General features: G+C 41.6%; 1 protein-coding gene and 1 pseudogene across 2 annotated transcripts in view; one reads left to right on the top strand and one right to left on the bottom strand.

Moving 5' to 3' along the window:
* PTPN11 (protein tyrosine phosphatase non-receptor type 11) overlaps positions 1-20782 on the top strand; it is an 81883-nt gene that overhangs the window by 11629 nt on the left and 49472 nt on the right. The window contains exons 1-4 of one of the 2 annotated variants that reach the window (XM_021698494.1): positions 8392-8516; positions 10695-10817; positions 17111-17305; positions 19314-19506. In XM_021698494.1, coding sequence (XP_021554169.1) covers positions 8443-8516; positions 10695-10817; positions 17111-17305; positions 19314-19506 — 585 coding nt within the window. In that variant the 5' untranslated portion in view covers positions 8392-8442. Of the gene's footprint in view, positions 1-8391; positions 8517-10694; positions 10818-17110; positions 17306-19313; positions 19507-20782 lie in introns of those variants that run through there. The other variant, XM_021698495.1, reaches the window with a different exon arrangement.
* LOC110588210 lies at positions 3599-4736 on the bottom strand (annotated as a pseudogene).

The following is a 20782-nucleotide window of genomic DNA, read 5'->3' as shown; positions in this document are numbered from 1 at the left end:
GCTGAAGAAGGCAGACCAGTTGAGCCACCCAGGTGCCCCATATTTTCTCCCTTGTAACTAATCAGTGATTTTTTTTTTTTTTTAAGATTTTATTCATTTATTTGACAGAGACAGCGAGAGAGGGAACACAAGCGGGGGGAGGGGGTGGGAGAGGGAGAAGCAGGCTTCCCAGCGAGCAGGGAGCCCTATGTGGGGCTTGATCCCAGGACCCTGGGATCTTGACCTGAGCCGAAGGCAGATGCTTAATGACTAAGCCACCCAGGTGCCCTGTAACGAATTAGTGATTGATGAAGACACAGTGTAAGACCATGCAGGTATCCTGCTCCCCCCACTCCATTTCTCCCTAGGTTTAGCACCCATTGATGATTCTTGCCATATCCAGTCTTGACTGTGATGCTTGCTAATTGCATAGCAGGAACATTTAAAGTTATACTTGAGCTTTATATAGCCGTAGCTTTTTAAAAACAGATTGGAAATTTTTTTTTTACACATTTTGAAATACTTCTTTCCAAATTAAATTGCAAGATGCAGGGGCGCCTGGGTGGCTTCGTTGGTTAAGCAGCTGCCTTCGGCTTGGGTCATGATCCCAGGGTCCTGGGATCGAGCCCCGCATCGGGCTCCCTGCTCGGTGGAGAGCCTGCTTCTCTCTCTCCCTCTGCCTGCCACTCCCTACTTGTGTTCTCTCTGTTAAATAAATAAAAATCTTTAAAAACCTACTTTAAAAAAAAAATTGCAAGATGCAAAAACATAAACCTGTGCCTTATCCTGACCTTTTTCAATCCAAATAATTAGAAAGGGAAAGAAAAATTTAGTATTTTACATTTTTTCATGCTATGATGTCTGGACTTACTTAATGTTTAGAAAAATGCAACTCATTAGTAAATGAAAATACATATATTTCTTTTTCTTTTTTTTTTTTTTAAAGATTTTATTTATTTGACAGAGAGGGACACAGCAAGAGAGGGAACACAAGCAAGCATATATTTCTTTCAAATATGTATGCTAACTGGCTTTACTGAAGGGAAAAACAAATCCAGAATATAGGTGTGATTTTTAAAAAATGCACCTAATAGAAAGAAAATTATATTTTCTTCTGACTCATAAATGAAAGCCTAAAACTAAACAGTTTATATTCTATCTACCACAACCCTGGTAGAATGGTTGCCAAACTTTGTAGAGATGTTTATGACTTTGGTTCTTTTCCTCCAATGTCCCGATTAAATATAAAATTTCATTGCTTTAAATGGGGTCTGTTTATGGGGCTACGCAATGTGGTCTACTTTATTTAGCTTGTCCTGTAGAAAGAACCCTGAGTAGCTGTTTTATTTGTTTGTTTTTAGAGAGAGTGCAAGGTGGGGGAGGGGCAGAGAGAGAGGGAGAGAGAATCTTAAGCAGGTTCCACACCCAGTGCGGAGCCCAATGTGGGGCTCGATCTCAAGACCCTAAGATCATGACCTGAGATGAAATCAGGAGTCAAATGCTTAACTGACTGAGCCACCCAGGCATCCCGTTTGTTTTTTAATATGTATTTGTTACCATGGTTATGAACACCTACACATTTACAGGTGAGGGGCACAGAACAAAGTTGGGTGAAGTGCAAGAGTGGTAACAGAGATGAAGAGAAGTAGACCAAGAGTTCTTTCCCTAGTGGTATTAACTTAGTTAAAATATCGAAGTTTAGTGTTTTCGAATGCATGGGGAGACTTTGGGACAAGTTTTTGCCTTATGCACAAGGTGTCCTGGACCTGTGCATAAGGAAATTTTTTTTTTTTTTAAGATTTTATTTATTTATTTGAGATAGTGCACCTGCGTGCACAGGCAGGAGTTGGGGGGAGGGACAGGGGGAGAGGGAGGAGCAGACTCCCTGCTCAGCAGGGAGCCCGATATGGGCTCCATCCCAAGACTCTGAGATCATGACCTGAGCTGAAGGCAGACACTCAACCGACTGAGCCACCCAGGTGTCCCTGCTTTGGAAATTCTTATTAAAATTGTAATAGCATACAGATAAGGGAATATAACCACCTTAGCACTACAAATCAGATAAAAACTGACTGTGTACTAGAAATAATAATCTTTTTTTTTTCTTTCTTTCTTAAAAGAGCTGGTGGGGCAGGTCTGAAGAGAGTCTTTGCCAGCTGACACTTAGGTCTCTTCTGACAGCCTCTCGTGACACCACCTATGACCTATGTCAGTGGGGAACTGTGGATGTGGAGGAGCAGTGACAGGCATCCCCACCCACCCCCAATGGCTCCTTTTGTCCTTCCCTTCTAGCCACAAATATTTACGGAATCCTGTGTTAGCCCCTTTGTGTGGAGCTGGAGGTACACATTGGTACGGTAGCAGACAGGTTCTCTCCCTTGGTGGCTGCCAGTCCCGTCTTTAACCTGGTGGTCGGAGGGATGTGTGATTCAATTTCATGTTGATATCCCCCAGGGGACGCTCAGGGTGCTGTGAAAAGGGGGGGGGGGTGTCTGCAGAACAGCACATGCAAAGGCCACGTGGGGCATATTTGAAGAAAACAGAAGTCACCCGAATAAGAGTCAGGGTGGGAGGCACTTGGGTGGCCACACCTTGCAGGGTCCTGTGAAAATCTGTGTCTTTATTGTAAGTTATTTTATTCTGACTAAAAACTAAATTCCTGGTTCCCAAGGTGAAACTCTAAGGGCTGGTTCTGTGCTAAGTATTTTATGTGTATTAATTTATTTCTGTCTCACAACAGTGCTGTGAGTTAAGTTTTTCTAAGCAGAAACCCAGAAATCGTAAAGGAAAAATCTGATAAATTTAACCATGCCAAGATGAATTTCTGTGAAAAAGAATACCGCAAACGGTGAAAAGTGCAAAAAGCTAAGATGAATATTTGCCACACGTATAATAAAGGATCATTTTCTGGGTATATCAAGAGCTCCTATAAGTCAGTAAGAAGAAAAAAAATGCAGGAGAAAATGAACAATGACAAACCGACAACTCACAGAAAAGGAAGAAAAAGGGGCTTTGAAAACATAAAAAAGTATTTAGTGTCACAAAGAAATGCAAACTAGAATGGTCCTTTTTTCCGTGAATCAGATTGACAAAGATGAAAAAATTTGGTAATATATGCAGTATTGGCAAAAGTGAGAGAAAACAGGGGCTTTCACATTCAATTTATGGGAGTCGAAACTGGTACCTTCTTTTGAGTGCAGCTGGGGAGATTTGTCAAAGTGAAAGGCAAACTCTTGCCAAAGCAATTTTCTGAAAATCTAATTTATGGATGTACTTGAAAAAGTGTATAATGATGATTGTAAACGATGTCTTCTGCTCTATTTTTTTTTTTTTTGGATTTGCAAATACAGTTTATTTTGCAGAAATTCAACATTATAAACAGCAGGCACCTCCCACCCCACCCCACCCCACCCGCCTGCCCCCACCCCCCTCCCTGTCCCGCTGAGTGCAGACCGTGCTATGCAGAGTGAGCAGTGATGCAGCCCTACTGCTTTGGAGGGAGATTCAGGAGTGATGGAACCTGCCTGCATCATGTCCTGTCCCTACCCCCCCCCCCCCCCGCCCTGGCCCGCTGCACAGGCCACCAGAGTCTGTCTGGGCCCAGCCCACATTGGACCAGTTAAATGGATCCAGCCCAGTTTTCTAATTCCTTCATATCATCCTCTTCCTCTTCCTTCTTCTTGGTGGGTTTTGATTATAAGGTTATAGAGGGAACATTTGGTAGAGGGACTGTTTTGGGTCCCCTGATTTCCAGCAAATTCTTGTCCGGTTCCTCCTGTTCTAGTTCTTCTAATTCTTTTTTTTTTTTTTTTTTTTCTAGTTCTTCTAATTCTAACATGAGCTCATCCTCATCAAACTCTTCTCCAAATCCTCAGGTTGTGAAATAGCTGTTGAAATCTCCTCTGCTAGTTCTTGCTGGTCAGCAGTGTCCTGCATTAACTCATCAACTTTATTGATGTCCATGTTGTCGTGGGCAGCCTTCATGGCCTTAGCAGCAGAGCCTGCGTTTTTTTTTTTTAAAGATTTTTATTTATTTAACAGAGATAGCGTAAGTAGGCAGAGCGGCAGACAGAGGGAGAGGGAGAAGCAGGCTCTCCACTGAGCAGGGAGCCCGATGCGGGGCTCGATCCCAGGCCCTGGGATCATGACCTGAGCTGAAAGCAGCCACTTAACCAACTGAGCCACCCAGGCGCCCCAGAGCCCGCGTTCTTGAGCACCTCAGTGTTGGTATTGGCGTTCTCCAGGGCCTCCCGCTGAAACTCGATGGTGGATAGTGTGCCATCGATCTACGCCAGCTGCTTTTCTTTCTTTCTTTTTTTTTTTTTAAGATTTATTTATTTATCTGAGAGAGCTAGAATGAGAGAGAGAGAGAGTACATGAGAGGGGAGAGGGTTAGAGGGAGAAGCAGGCTCCTCGCTGAGCAGGGAGCCCGATGCGGGACTCGATCCAGGGACTCCAGGATCATGACCTGAGCTGAAGGCAGTCGCTTAACCAACTGAGCCACCCAGGCGCCCCACGCCAGCTGCTTTTCATACCTCTTCCTTTGCTTCAGGGCCTGGAGGGCTGCGGGCTTGTTTCTGTGCCGGGCTTCTTGGCATGGCGGTCAGCTCCTGCCCGATCTTCATCTCCAGGAATTCCTGCTTCTTGCTTAGCATCTCCTCCATGTCCGGCAGCCGCTGGAGGGCATGCTGAGGGGTCAGGCCGCCCTTGCTGGCCTTACCCACTCCTGCTCCGAATAGTTTGCCGAACACTGACATGGTTTCTGCTCACCAAACTGGCCTGCGCCGTCTGCTCCCCTTGTCTTTTTTTTTTTTTTTCAAAGATTTATTTATTTTAGAGAGAGAGCATGCACTGGGGGAGAGGCAGAGGGAGAGAGAGAATCTCAAGCAGACTCCCCACTGAGCGCAGAGCCCAACGTGGGGCTCAATCTTACAACCCTGAGATTGTGACCTGAGCTGAAACCAAGAGTTGGATGCTTAACCGACTGAGCCGACTGTACTCCTCTGCTGCATTATCTGTAATAACAAAACCTAGGCATAATATAAATGTCCTGGAATGGGGATTAAGTTCCTGGGGGTATATTCATACGATGGAATATTGTGTAGCCATTAAGAAGAATGTACTGCTATAGAAGAATCTTCAAGTTGTAGGAAGTGAAAAAAATTGGGGTGTAGATCAGGAGGATTCCGTGTGTGTGTGTGTGTGTGTGTGTGTGTGTGTGTGTCTGTAGAGGTAATAGTGTGTTTGCACACGTGCATTTGTTACTATGGCCATTTTCTAGGTGAGTTAACAGCGAAGTGAAATCACTAGCCCATGAGCACACAGAGCTGGGATGTGAACGAGGGCAGTCTAGCTTCAGCCCACATAATTTTTCTCAAGGCCAATCAGAATGATGTTTAGATTCCCCCTAAAACACTAGTGAGATGGTATAGGAAAAATTAAAAATAAAATGAATTTCAGTTAATGTAAACAGCAGGAATGTTGATAGACTATGTCTGCACTCTTGCCTTTTCTGATTATTTGTCAGAACAACCTTACGTTTAGTATTATGATTGTCAATAATAATATCCAACGTTTAGTGCTTAGTGTGCACCAACACTTGGACAACTAACTTAACATTTCAAATTAACACATACCAAATCTATCCCTTGATGTTCCTCTCCTCACCCTTTCCATATTTCCAACCTTCTAGTTGACTAGACTCCAAACCTAGGAGTGTTCTTACTCTGTTCTTTCCCATTCCATGTATAATCCTTTATGAAATCCTGTTGGCTACTCTCAAGATATTCCTAGTTGGACTATTTATCACTCCTCCCACTGCTGGCACCTTGGTCCTTGGTACCATCATTTCCTTTTTTTTTTTTTCAAAGATTTTATTTATTTATTTGACAGAGAAAGACACAGCAAGAGAGGGAACACAAACGGGGAGTGGGAGAGGGAGAAGCAGACTCCCTGCCGAGCAGGGAGCCCGATGCGGGACACTCGATCCAGGGACTCCAGGATCATGACCTGAGCCGAAGGCAGTCGCTTAACCAACTGAGCCACCCAGGCGCCTGGTACCATCATTTCTTGTCTGGATTATTTATCACGGTGGCTTTCTTAACTGACTTGCGTGTTATCCCTGCTCAGTAGTTTGAAAGGTGACTTAAAAATATAAGTCCGATCATGTCGCTCCTCTGCCTAAACCTTCCAGTCCTTTCCCATTTCGCAAAAAATAAAGATTGAGGTTTTTACAGTGTCTCTGAGGCCCTACATCTTCTGGCTTTTCATTACCTCACTGGCCTCCTCTACCTGTCTGTCCCTTGCCCTGCCCCAACCACACTGGCCTCTTGCATAATGTCATATATGGTCCACCCCTTGCCTGGTATGCTCCTCTCCTGCGTATGGGCATGTTGCTGCCTTGCTTCTTCCAGATCTTGTCAGATGTTACCTTATCACTGAAGCCCTCCCCATATATCCTGTATAGGTAGCATCCCTCTCGCTGCTTTATTCCTCTTTTTTTAACGTTTTTTTTTTTTTTAAAGATTTTATTTATTTATTTGAGAGACAGTGTGAGAGAGAGAGCATGAGCAGGGGAGAGGGCAGAGGGAGAGAGAGGAGAAGCAGACTCCCCACCAAGCAGGGAACCTGATGTGGGGCTTGATCCCAGGACCCTGAGATCATGACCTGAGCTGAAACCAAGAGTCAAGAGTCGGGTGCTCAACCGACCGAGCCACCAAGGTGCCCCACAGCTTTATTCCTTTGTAGCAGTTATCACCATCTGATGTTTTATTTATTTACTTTTATTTCCTTGTTTATTTATTTATTTATATATTTTTAAAAGATTTTATTTATTTGAGAGAGAGAGAGAGAGCATGCAAGCAAGAGAGGCAGAGAAAGAGCGCGAGCGCATGCGCACAAGCGGGCAGAGGGAGAGGGAGAGGGAGAGGGAGAAGCAAGCAAGGAGCCAGACGTGGGCCTTGATCCCAGGACCCCGAGATCATGACCCGAGCCGAAGGCAGACGCTTAACTGACTGAGCCACCCACATGCCCCTCCTTGTTGTTGTTGTTGTTTTTTAATCTCCTTCATTGCAAAGGAACCCTCAGGGATGTTATTCTGTTAGCTGGCGTGTCATCCTTAGTGCCTGTGATAAATACTCAGTGTTTGTGGAATGAGTGAATTTAGTAAGCCCTCTTTTTTATTATTCCATTTTATTCTTTATTATTTTCATTTTTTATTTATTTAATTTTTTGCCTACCCCCTATTTTTTTTTAAACAGCTTTAATGAGATATAATTCACATACCATACATATTTAAAGGACACAGCTCAGTGGTTTTTAGTATATTTACGTAGTGCACTATAATCTTAGGACATTTTCATCACCTCAAAAAGAAACCCTGTAGCTATTAGCTATCTGCCTTCTCAAAGCAAGCACTAATCTACTTTCTATCTCTGGATTTGGCTACTCTGGACATTTCACATTAATGGAATCATACAACATGTGGCCTCTTGTGTTTGATTTCTTTCCTTTAGCATAATATTTTTGAGGTTCATCCGAATTGTAGCATTTTTAAAATTAATTAATTAATTAATTTGAGAGAGAGGGAGAGAGAACATGAGTGGGGGGAGGGGCAGAAGGGGAGGGAGAGGGATCGAGAGATTTTCTTAAGCAGACACTGTGCTGAGCGTGGAGCCCAACATGGGGCTCGATCCCACAACCCCAAGATCATGACCCAATCCAAAACCAAGAGTCCATCGCTCAATCAACCGAGCCATCCAGGAACCCCCAGTACTTTGTTACTTTTTTTTTTTTTTTTAAAGATTTTATTTATTTATTTGAGAGAGAGAGAGCACATGAGAGGGGGGAGGGTCAGAGGGAGAAGCAGGCTCCCCGCTGAGCAGGGAGCCCGATGCGGGACTCGATCCAGGGACTCCAGGATCATGACCTGAGCCGAAGGCAGTCGCCCAACCAACTGAGCCACCCAGGCGCCCGTATTTTGTTACTTTTAAGGGCTGACTGACAGTATACTGTATGGACTCTCAGTTTATTCTTAAAAGGAACATAAGAATTATGGCAAAAAAAACCCGGTCAGTCATTGCCTTTTTGAGGATGATGAATCTGAGGTGGGAATAACTTTCCCAGGTTGCTGAGCTAGTAAGTGGTAGAGCTCAGATGTGCACCTGGGTCTGTGTGATCGGAGCCCTAGCCACAAGGCTGCAGAGCTTTCCATGTCCTTAATGCATGATTTATGACAGCTTTTCACCCTTGTGTTCTCTCTTCTTCACTGTTGTAGCACACTTTAATTGGGCTAATAGTTGTTGAGAAGTATCTTGGAAGTTCATTTGATTATCAGGACCAGGACTCTACATTTAATAATTGATGTATGTTCCCTGGAGTATTGAATTAGCCTCTAAAGTTCCCGGATAATTTGACTTCAGAAATTACTCTTTTTACCACAGATCTTGGTGACTTTTGGAATCCATGAAGGAAATCTTGTTGGGAGCTAGAGAGGAATCCTCTGAAGTGGATGGCATTCATGGTGGACTTCGTTATTTGTGTGTTTTTTAAAACTTTTAATTTTGAAATAATTTCAAATTTACACAGATGTAAGAATAATACAGACAACTTCTGTTTACTTTTAACCCAGATTTAGCAGCTAACGTACGACATTTGCCTTCCCTCGTATTTATACATACTGTATATATAACTTCATCCTGAACCATTTGAGTTAAGTTCCAGACATGATATCTTGTTACTCTAAAATACTTCAGTGTGTATTTCCTAAAAACAGAGACACAGATGTAATTATAGTACACATATCAAAATCAGGAAATTTAGATTATAATGGTATTATCATCAAATTCCTACCTCCCCCCTGGTCAATGATATGGTCCAGAAAGAACCATGCAATGTATTACTTGTGTCCTGTTTCTGGCCTGTGTCCCGTTTCTGGCCTGTAACCTGGAAAGTTCTTGGGATGTCCCCTCCCCCTTCACAGTTTTGACACTTTTGAAGAGTATGTGCTAACAGTTACTTTGTAGAATGTCATGCACTTGGGGTTTGTCCCATGTTCCTCATAATTAGATTAGGTAATGCATTTTTGGCAGGAGTATCACAGAAATGGCACGTGTTCTCAGTGCATGATGTCAGGAGGCACATGATGCCATAACTGATGTTAACTTTTTTTTTTTTTAAGATTTTATTTATTTATTTATTTGAGAGAGAGAAACAGCATGAGAGGAGAGAGGGTCAGAGGGAGAAGCAGGCTCCCCGCTGAGCTTGGAGCCCGATGTGGGACTCGATCCCAGGACTCCGGGACCATGACCTGAGCTGAAGGCAGTCGCTTAACCAACTGAGCCACCCAGGCGCCGATGTTGTTAACTTTTATCAGTTGGTTAAGATAGTATCTGTCAAGTTCTCCACTGTGAGGTTCATGAGGATTTTTTGTTAATTAACGAGTAATTAGTAAGTATTTTGTGGGGAGGTACTTTGAGTGGCTGTAAATACCCTGTCCTTCCTGAAATGGTCACCCACCAGTTTTAGTGTCCTCTGATGATTCTTTTTTTTTTTTTTAAAGATTTTATTTATTTGACAGAGACACAGCGAGAGAGGGAACACAAGCAGGGGGAGTGGGAGAGAGAGAAGCAGGCTCCCCGCGGAGCAGGGAGCCCGATGTGGGGCTCGATCCCAGGACCCTGGGACCACGACCTGAGCCGAAGGCAGACACTTAACGACTGAGCCACCCAGGCGCCCCTCCTCTGATGATTCTTGCCTGAACTATTAATGTGATGGTCACCAAATGGTGATTTTTCTAATTCTGTTCTTCCTCCTATAGTGATTATATATCATTCTTTGTGATTCTAGTGCAAAGAGCTTTCCCTTTGTCCCCATGTATTTTTTTTTAAGATTTTATTTGTTAATTTGATAGAGAGAGTGAGAGCATGAACAGGGGGAGAGGCAGAAGGGGAGGGAAAAGCAGGCTCCCCGCTGAGCAGGGTACCGTGGCATATAGTAAGGTATTCCAAACTCATCTTACTTTTAGTGCACCAGACCTGGAATCAGCTTTTTCTTCAAGGAACCCAGTTCCTTTTGTTGGAGAATGGTATTTAGAAACCATGATAACGGTGCTGGTTATGCTGATGGCTACTGGGGTGTTATTGCTTCCAGGCCCTTTTAGAAGAGAGAGCTAGGAAGATGCGTATGTATGTGCATGCACAAATGCACACGGACATACCCAGAACCATACATCTGTATTTCTGTAGCCATCTCTGTATGTATGTTAAAAATTAGAGTTTACATTACCTCCAATTCTAATCTGGTTTATTCTGGTTTTCTTCAGATCTGGTTGTATCCCCTCTCCAATAGTGAGAAACCTGGCTCTCATCATCCTTACTATGTTTATATATTCACTAGTTTCTTTCTTTCCTTGTTTAATTCTACTCCATGTGTTCAATCTCCTGACCATATGGACTATCTTCCTGGGCTTTGGGCTCAGCCTCATACCCATTCCCCCGGCCCCACCGACTGTGCTGGCAGTATCGAAGGCTCCTATCAAGAGGAAGTCAAGGAGAGGGCAGTGACCAAGGAGAAGAGGGGGAAGAGGAAGGGAAGGTCCTATTTTGTATTTTTATTAGCTACTCTACTCATAGGCATTTTAGCTGTGATGGTGTGGAAAGTAGTATTGATGGAGAATTTTGGTTTTCATCGCTCTCTCCATTTTTCTCTCACTCAAGATGGTTTCACCCAAACATCACTGGCGTGGAGGCAGAAAACCTGCTGTTGACAAGAGGAGTTGATGGCAGTTTTTTGGCGAGGCCCAGTAAAAGCAACCCTGGAGACTTCACCCTTTCCGTCAGGTAAGTTGGAAGAAAAAGAGAACCCTGCAAGGGTTTTTCAGGTGGGAAATATTGAACCCCCCCCGCCCCCGCCCCAGGATAGCTTGCTACCCTCATTGAGAGTTTGAAGGCCTGGCCCATGGGTCAGATGTGACTCAAGCCTGCTTGCGGGGCTCAGGTGTGGCCTCCTGAGAGTGGGCATGTGGGAATGCGGCAGAAGGGGCGTCATGATGGGCATTTCTTCTCCCCTGAGAGACCCCCGAGGGTGAGGTGGACAGAGTGTTGCAGGTCCTTAAGCCACGCACTGCCTAATCCTGGTTCCACTCATCCTGAACCCGGTTGCCTGCACTTTTCCTTTTGATTTCTTAATGGGAGGAATGCTTTTTAAGAGTCTGTTCAGATCACTTTTTCAAGAAATTAACATCACCGAGGAAGTTGTGGTCCTGTTTGTCCCCCTGCCCAGTCCCATTCCCCTCCCTCTTTCCCCAGAGGAAACCGCTCTCCAGAGGTTGGCATATATCCTTCCTGAATGTGTTTTTATACTTGTACTGTCTGGGTACTATTGTGAACAATATAAAGTTGGTTTGTGTGTTTTTAGAATTCACATGCATGGTCTTATATCTATTATTCTGCAACTTCCTTTTTAAAGTTTTTGAATTCTCTGCTGGTACATATAGATCTAATTATTCCTTTTAATGGCCAACATAATTTATTTACTTCCTTATTTAAAAACAGTAATAATAAAAGCAAATTCATAAAGCAGTAAAGTTATAGCTCCTGGAATAATCTAGAGTAAAGGGAATAAGTACGTAAGAGAAGGTCAGTTTCTAGAAAAATTCTGTCACACTTGCTCAAAGAGACATGTAACAGGATGTTGGTCATACTGTTCAAAAAAATTTAAAACAAACTAAAAGCAACTCTGTGTCCCACAATAGAGGGTTGGATAAACTGTGGTAGGTTTATTTAGGATCCCTTTGGGACTTGGGAAATCTCTTTTGGGCTTAGATTAGTTTTTTGAGGAGCCCCTGTCCTTAGCTTTTAGTGTGGTTTTTTGGTTTTGTTTTGTTTTTAGATTTTATTTATTTATTTGAGAGAGAGAGAGTGCATGCGTGAGAGAGCGTGAGCAGGGGGAGGGGTAGTGGGAGAGGGAGAAGCAGGCTCCCCACTGAGCAGGGAGCCCGACGCGGGGCTCGATCCCAGGACCCTGGGACCATGACCTGAGCCGAAGGCAGACGCTCAACGACTGAGCCACCCAGGCGCCCCCTCAACTTTTTATTTTGAAAAATTTCTGACCTGTAGAAAAGTTGAAAGATGAATATAGTGAACACCCACGTTCTCTTCACCGCCAGTTTTGTCATGTTTGCCCTTTCTGAGTATGTTTGTGTATATACTTTTTTCCCTCCTGAACTTTTTGAAAATAAATTGCAGATAATCAGGATATTTATTTTTACCTTTATTTTATTTAAACATTTTTTTAGAGATTTTATTTTTAAGTAATCTCCACACCCAACGTGGAGCTCAAACTCATAACCCCGAGATCCAGAGTCGTATGCTCTACTGACTAAGCCAGCCAGGCGCCCCTATTTTTACCTTTAAATACTTCAGTGTGTATGTCGGATAAACAAGGGCATTCTCCTGTATAACTACAATACCATTATTATAGGTAAATTTTAACCTTGCTTTAATAATATTGTCGAATATATAATATATCATCTGTATTCAGGTTTCCCTTATTATTTTAGAAATGGCTTTTGAAGCAGTTGAGTCTCCCCCTGCACCCCTGCCCCTTCCCCCAGACTAGATTCAGGAGGATCTCATCAAAGATCATTCATTGCATTTAATTTTTATGTTTCTAGTCTCTCTCTCTCCTGACCTTTTCTTTTTATCCCTGTCTTTTGGGCAGTCAGGCCAGTCATTTCTTAGGTTGTCCTCCAACCTCAATTCGCTGATTGTTTCCTCGTTTTTACATTCAGTTGAAACATTTTTGGCAAGCACACTCCAGAGGTGATGCTGGATCCACCCCGTTATTTCACTGGAGGAAGCGCAGAGTGTCTATTTGCCCCATCTTTCGGTGGTATTCAGTTTAATCGCTTGATTCAGGTGTTTGCCAGATTTTTTCATTACAAAGGCACCTTTTTCTTTTTGTAATTAGTAAGTGGTCTGATGGGTGATAGTTTGTATCTTCTTCCCCAGTATTTTCTCATTTCATGTTTTTAGCATATGTTGATGAAGTTTATCTGAATAAATCATTATATTGGCACCTGAAAAATTATTTTTCTAATTCTGTTCTTTTTTTTTTTTTTAAGATTTTATTTATTTATTTGAAAGCGAGAGCACAAGCAGAGGAGGGGGTCAGGTCAGGTGGGGAGAGACAGAGGGAGAAGCAGACTCCCTGCTGAGCAGGGAGCCAATGTGGGGCTGGATCCTAGGACCCCGAGATTACAAGATCATGACCTGAGCCGAAGACAGATACTTAACCAACTGAGCCACCCTGGCGCCCCAGCCTTATTATTATTTTTGATGTTCAAGTTGCCCCGCATTTGGCCTGTGTGGTTCCTGTATCCTTTTGACATTTCTTAGTGATCTTTGATTACATCCTTGCCTTCTGGTTCTGTGAGATGTTTCAGGCCATTTATATATATATATATATATATATTTTTTTTTTTTTGCCCCAAGCCTGGAATCATTCTTTTCTCTCAAGAGCCTTGATTCTTTCAGTGGGGAATGGTGTTCAGAAACCAAGATTTAGAAGCTAGGTGTGTTTATTGCTTCTCAGCCCTCACAGCAGACAGAGCTGGGAAATAAATATTTATATATTTCAAACCAAGTGTTCTTCTTTTTTTTTTTTAAAGATTATTTATTTATTTATTTATTTATTTATTTATTGAGAAGCAGGCTTCCCGCCGGGCAGAGAGCCTGATGCGGGGCTTGATCCCAGGATACTGGGATCATGACCTGAGCCGAAGGCAGATGCTTAACGACTGAGCCACCCAGGCGCCCCTCGAACCATGTGTTCTTACTGATAGTTCAAGTTCAGTGCAACTTTCTTACCTTTTCCCTTTCCGTATTTGTATTTACCTTCTCCTGTGTGGAGAACCCTGCTTCCAGCAGCAGCAATATATGACCTCACTTGGCCAGTTCTATAATACAAAAATAGTTCCAGAATTACTATACCATTGTCATTTCTAACTACGAAACCTGTTAAGTGAAGTTCATGATTTTTTCAGAGTCTTTTTTGTTCTTAGAATATATCCCACTAAAGGCAAATAGTCAGTACTGCTCAAAAGGTACTGGAATTAGTTTTCTGTGTAGTTGTGAGCTAATTACAAAGAGAGATTCATTTCTTTCTGTTTGTTTCAGTGTTTTTCAGGTATTCATCTTTTTATGATCTTTGTTGATTTAATTGTATTTTTGAATATGTGAAACATTTACAAGATTTAAAAATCAAACGGTATAAAAAGGTATTTTCTGAGAAATCCCATTCTTACATCCATGCCTTGCACCATTTCCATCCATCACTGTAGGTAATCATTTCCCTTCATTTCTAGTTTATCCTTTGGTTTCTTTTTACACTTATGAAGTAGAATACTATCTATCTTTCTTTATAGTTTACTTTTTTCACTTAACAGAAATCTTCTAATGATCTTTCTCATCTTCGTAGTCAACTGAATAGCATATAAATTTATACAATTTCCCTACAGATGGGAATTTAGTTTTTTCTAGTATTTAACAGTGATAGATAAGGCTACAGTAAATGTGATCACATTTTGCATATGTGCTGTGCTTTTGAAAAGCTGTCTTCAGGGTGAATTCCTGGGAGTGAGGTGATTGGGGCAGAGAGGAAATGCACAGATAGCATTGTTTTTTCAAATTCTTCTCCATAGTGATTGTGCCGTTTTGCACTCCCACCAGTCATATACGAGGGGCCCGTTTTTCCACAGCTTCACCATTTGAGTGTGGTCAATCTTTTCCTTTTCATCAGCTTGATAGGTGAGAAATGGTATCTCTGAATTTTAATTTTTATTTCTATCAAGATTGAAGTGGAACATCCTTTAATGTGTTTAAAGGCCATTTGTATATCTTTTTTGTGAACTTAGAACCACTGCTTTTGACAACTGTCCAACACTGCCAAGTTTCACTTTTTTTGTTTCTTCATACGTGATACAGCAGCTGTTAGAAATGTGCCCGGGCCTCTGTGTGTGCGTATGAGTGTGCATATGATGTGTTTATTGTTCTGGTTCTGGGCAGACAATCTAACCTTTTTATTATGTGCCCATGCTTAAAATTCGATCATTATGTTACCTTATATTCAGCTCGTCAAAGAACATCCCCCTCCCTCTTTTCCCCCATCTCCTCCTGCTCTCCCTTTTTAATTTTGAGGGAAAAAAATACAGAAAAATACATAAAATTATGTACAATCACCCGTGTTGTATTTACTGCCAGTGATTTTTTTCCTTCAAAATAGAATATAAAATAAAACAAAATTTCCCTTTACTCAACACCCTTGATGCTGTTCTTCCTTTTGTCCCATTGACAGCTACTCTCATGAGTTTGTCGTACTTCTAATTCATTAAGTAATACAATAAGTAACATTACAGGGAAAAATATCTTTATAATAATAAAATATAACACATATGTGTATGTATGTCTGTATCTTGAATAATACGTAGTATTACTTGTGTGTGTGCTTAAATTTTCATAAATGGTACATGCTGAGCATATCATTCTACATTGTGCTTCTTTCATGCACTCTTATGTTTTTGAGACCCATCTGTGTGGCTGTATATTAATGTAGTTCATACCTGAAATATCTTTCTTTGTGTTATGGCATTAAGTAAAGGCTAGAAATGGGAAACTCAAGTGTTAAAGTAGAGTCAGATGTAGTTGACCGGAGGTGAGGGTGACCTGAAGGACCCTTTTTACCCACTGGAAAATGTCACCAAAAATCAGAAGCAGGTATTGTCAGAAACATTATGGGACAGTTTTTCTTATTTTCTTTAGTTCCCATATTCTTTTTTTCTTGGTAGAAATGTGTTTATATTTTCCAGAGGCTTCATCAGTAATGCTACAGGGTCAGACTAAAAGCTCATATAGGTTAATGGTTATCATTTTGGAAGTGCCTGGCCACTTGTGGGGGTCTTACCCCCCCAAGGTTATAATGAGTATCCTTGTGATATATTCATTTGTTCAGAAAACTGAATGGAAATCACAGGCTGCCTGGGCTAACTAAAATACCAAGTTTTAGAAACTTTTGATGAATGTTATGTTAGTGGGATAGCATTTTAGCCATCTTATGCTGGAAACTGTCAGTTGTCTGTGTTTTTAAAATGATTATTTAAGGTACGATTATATACAGTATCTTATGTGTACAGTGATACGAATTTTGGCAAATGTTTTTATTTTTGTAACCAACACCGCAGTCACAATATTTTCATCACCCTAGAAGATTCTTTTGTGCCCCTTTCTAATTTCCCTCCTTCTAAGTAGCTACCACTATTGTCATTTCTAACCCTATAGACTAGTTTTGCTTATTCTACAACTTCGTTGACAAATGAAGTCATACAGTATATATTCATTTGTGTCTGTCTTCTTTTTCTCTCTCTCTCTTTTTTTGAAGATTTTATTTTTAAGTAATATCTCCGCTCAGTGTGGGCCTCGAACTCACAACCCAAAACCAAGAGTCACACACTCTCCCGACTGAGCCAGCCAGGCACCCCTGGCCTCTTTCTCTCTAACATAATGTTTTTGTGATTCATCCATGTAGTTGTATGTTATCAGTGTTTTGTTTTTGTTTTTGTTTTTAATTGCTGTGTAGTGTTCTAGGGTATGAGTATGTAACTATTTATTTATCCATTTTGTGATAAATGTTTGAGTTTCCAGTATTTTTCTATTCCAAATAAAACTGCAATGAATATTATACAAGTCCTAGGTTAGCTATACAGTTTCATTGGGGGGGACAAAATACTTATGGGTGGATTTACTGGATTAGAAGATAGAGTGATGTTTAACTTTAGTATATGTGTCTCTATTAATTACTGATGAGAAGAATTATTGTCACTTAATATATGCAATTTGATAGGTCAAACTTCCAAAGCAGAAGTTGTAGAAGGGAAAGGAGCCAAGAAACAAAGCCCTTTGTGTTGAAATGGTTGACTGTGTGGTTTTCACTTACTGCGTTTGTTACAGGAGAAGTGTAAACTGGCTTCTTGGGTGTATTTCAAGGTTTAGGTGAAATTTGATATTGAATATGACATCCATTTTTACTAGTATAGCTCTTTATTAGTTTTTGTTTTCCCCCTAATGGACTCTTTTAGAAGAAATGGCGCTGTCACCCACATCAAGATTCAGAACACTGGTGATTACTATGACTTGTACGGAGGGGAGAAGTTTGCCACTTTGGCTGAGTTGGTCCAGTATTACATGGAACATCATGGGCAATTAAAAGAGAAGAATGGAGATGTTATTGAGCTTAAATATCCTCTGAACTGTGCAGATCCTACCTCTGAAAGGTCAGTGACTGTGGGGCATCTCTCTCATGCTGTACAAATGAATTTGTGGGGCTTTGGCTTTACCTGTTTCCCAAGCTGTAATCTTTGTAACTAAAGTTCAGTTTCACTGAAACCAGAATCATAGGATCAGATGATTTGCAGAGTGCCCCTTTCTTGTAAAAGCTTCGATCAGTGTTCCTTACACTTAATTTCTCAGGGGTCTCAGGCAATTCCTGTTTATACTTGGTACATACAGTAATCTTAAGATTATTGAACTTGAGCTGATAATCTCTTGAGAGTTAGGAGAGGAAAACAAATACTAATGGAGGCGCCCAATCAGCAGCAGGTCCCGGAGTAGCTTCCCACCAGCTATTCAGCGAGGCCACCAACAGATGTCAGTTTAAGCTCAGAAGCCGAAAAGCAGAGTGCGGAGGGTCAGATTTTTCACCAGTTCTGTTATGTTGTATCCACAAATGTGGAGAATGACCTTGCTTAGAGGGAATTAAATTATTTCAGAGATCTTCTTCCCCTTGTGTTGGAACCAAGCTGATGAAATCCGGGACTTATTTTTATTGATTTTATTGGTTTTCTACATTCCCAGTCTCCTTTCTGACTCAGTACAAATTCCGGGTCTCTTAATTAGGTTTGTATATTTTATATCTTCAGATAGGTTTCTTCCAACTTGCACCTTTATATCAGTGCTGTTACAGGCGGATCATTTGTTTCTCCAGTTACCACTGTAGCTTCAAGCAAAAGGCTGTTAGCCAACTCAGTTTATTTCTGAATTTTACTCTGTTCAGTTGAGGGTGGATGAAAAATAACTCAAAGGATATTCCTCTAGCAATGAGCCATTAGCGCTCTCTGCCACGACAGTGCTTGCTTTCTTACCAAGATCCTGAGGGGAAAAGCCACATTAGTAATATAACTGTGTTAAGATTTTTTTAAAGGCCTATTTATGTATATAATTCCCCCCCGCCCCCCGCATGGGACTAGAACTCATGACCCCGAGATCAAGAGTCACAGGCTCTTCCGACCAAGCCAGCCAGGTGCCCCATTACAATGTTTTTTATAGTATCTTAGAGTAATGTCTCAGAGTCTTTCCTCTTATGACCTGCATCAGGACTCTGGAGTGCTGGGTAAAAATGCAGATTGCTGGGCTCCTTTCAAACTTAGTGTATCGCTATCTCTGGTTGGGAGGCATGGGAATTCACATTTTTAGCAAAATCCCTCACCCTTTCTCTAGATGTTATATGCTTTAGAGCTTGAAATGATAACCCAGTATACAGTCCAAAGATGTTGACAGCAAACTTGGAGGCTTTTGAAGTATTGGTGGGAAATATTAAGAAATTTGGAATGCTTAAATTAATTTATAGTTTCCTTTTTTATGTAGTATTCATATACCAAAGCAAGGGCAAACATTCAAATGATTTTTTTTGTCTCTACCATGACTTTCTATTTTAATTTCTCTTTTTTTTTTTAAGATTTTTTTTTTATTTACCTGAGAGAGAGAGCATGAGTGGGGATGGGAGGGGTGGGGGAATGGGGAGGGGCAGAAGAAGACTCCCCACTGAGCAGGGAGCCCAGCGTGGGGCTTGATCCCAGAACACCCAGATCATGACCCGAGCTGAAGGCAGGTGCTTAACCCACTGAGCCACCCGGGCACCACTATTTTAATTTCTTTAAATGGCTGTGATTAAATAGTTGGTCGTTTTGGTGTAGGGCATGGAGAAAAGACAAAGTGCATTTTTAAAAGATGGGAGATTCAAAAGAAAATAGGAAAGATTGAGGGCATTTGTTTACAAATGACTGTGGGCTCATTTAAAAAGTTTAATGCTTATTCTTAACATCCTTCTCATTTTTCCTGCCTCCTTGGGATGCAAATTATCTCATGTGGGATTGGCCAGTCCCTTGGAGGAATGGGTCTGTTTTTTAATAGTGTTTGGGAGAGCTGGCTATGTATGGTAGTTTTGTGAAAGAATACTGTGAACCCGTGGCAGAACTCAATTGATTTTCATTTAAACAAATTTAGGTGGTTTCATGGACACCTCTCTGGGAAAGAAGCAGAGAAATTACTAACTGAGAAAGGAAAACACGGTAGCTTTCTGGTACGAGAGAGCCAGAGCCACCCCGGAGATTTTGTTCTGTCTGTCCGAACTGGTGACGACAAAGGGGAGAGCAATGATGGCAAGTCTAAAGTGACCCACGTCATGATCCGCTGTCAGGTAAAGTCCCACTTGAACTACCGGTCCGGCAAAATGTCGTCTTTGGGTGATTCTTCTGCTCAGGAAGACAGACATCACTTCCAAAGTCAGATTTTCTTTGCTCAGTCACAGGCTTATATGTTTTTAGAGTATTATTTATTACATTGGTTTCATCATTTCAGAACTTTATTATTTCTTTCCAGTCTATTGCTGGCAGATTAAGTCATGCCTCAGCACATCACCTTTTGCCCTGGAGCACCTGATCTGTTTTTGCTAGAGTCGGCCTCAGTCTCCCTGTTTCTGAAGTGATGGCCTCTGCTCCTCCTTAGGATTGTCACAGTCTGGCCTGTGCCTGCATTTTCCTTCGTATTAGAGTTCCTGCGTCAAGGCTAGGAGAATTGAACTCACTCTTTCTTACTGTCTTTCTTCCCTCCTTCCTTCCTTTCTTTCTTGGATTTTATTTTTAAGAATCTTTACGCAAGGGTCCCTGAGTGGCTCAGTTGGTTAAGCGACTGCCTTCGGCTCAGGTCATGATCCTGGAGTCCCGGGATCGAGTCCCGCATCGGGCTCCCTGCTCAGCGGGGAGTCTGCTTCTCCCTCTGACCCTCCCCCCTCTCATGCTCTCTGTCTCTTATTCTCTCTCTCGCAAATAAAAAAAAAATTTAAAAAAAAAAAAAAAAAAAAAAAAGAATCTTTACGCATAACACGGGGCTCAAACTTACAACCCCGAGGTAAAGAGTCACGTGCTCCACCAACTGAACCAGCCAGGTGCCCCTGAACTCACAATTTCTTGTTTTTAATGTGGCGACAGGACTAAGGAGATTGATTCTTGGTCAACTATGTCAAACTTTCCTAAAAAGAAACTGTCTATTCACGTATTTCTTCAGTTTTTAAATTAAATATATATTAAAAGACCCCAGCTTTATTGAGGTACGATTCACAGACCACACAATTCACCTTTTTAAAGTGGACAGGTTTTTGGTATATGCACATATTATGCAACTACCGACACTAATTCCAGAACATTTTCAGCACCCCAAAAAGAAACCCTGTGTCCGTTACCAGTCGCTCCCCATTATTTCCTCTCCCTCCACCTCTTGGCATCCACCAATCTACTTTTTGTTTTTATGGATTTGCCAGTTTTGGATATTTCATATAGATAGAATCATATAATCTGTGGCTTTTGCATCTGGTTTCTTTTACTTTGCATAATGTCTTCAAGGTTTATCCATATTGTGGTGTGTGTCAACAAACTATTGTCAAATACTCCATTGTATGGCTAGAGTACATTTTGTTT

The sequence above is a fragment of the Neomonachus schauinslandi genome, chromosome 14 (assembly GCF_002201575.2).
Source record: "Neomonachus schauinslandi chromosome 14, ASM220157v2, whole genome shotgun sequence".
In the NCBI taxonomy this organism is placed as follows: Eukaryota; Metazoa; Chordata; class Mammalia; order Carnivora; family Phocidae; genus Neomonachus; species Neomonachus schauinslandi.
Note: the sequence above shows the minus strand (reverse complement) of the source record. Positions and strands in the feature narration are given on the sequence as shown.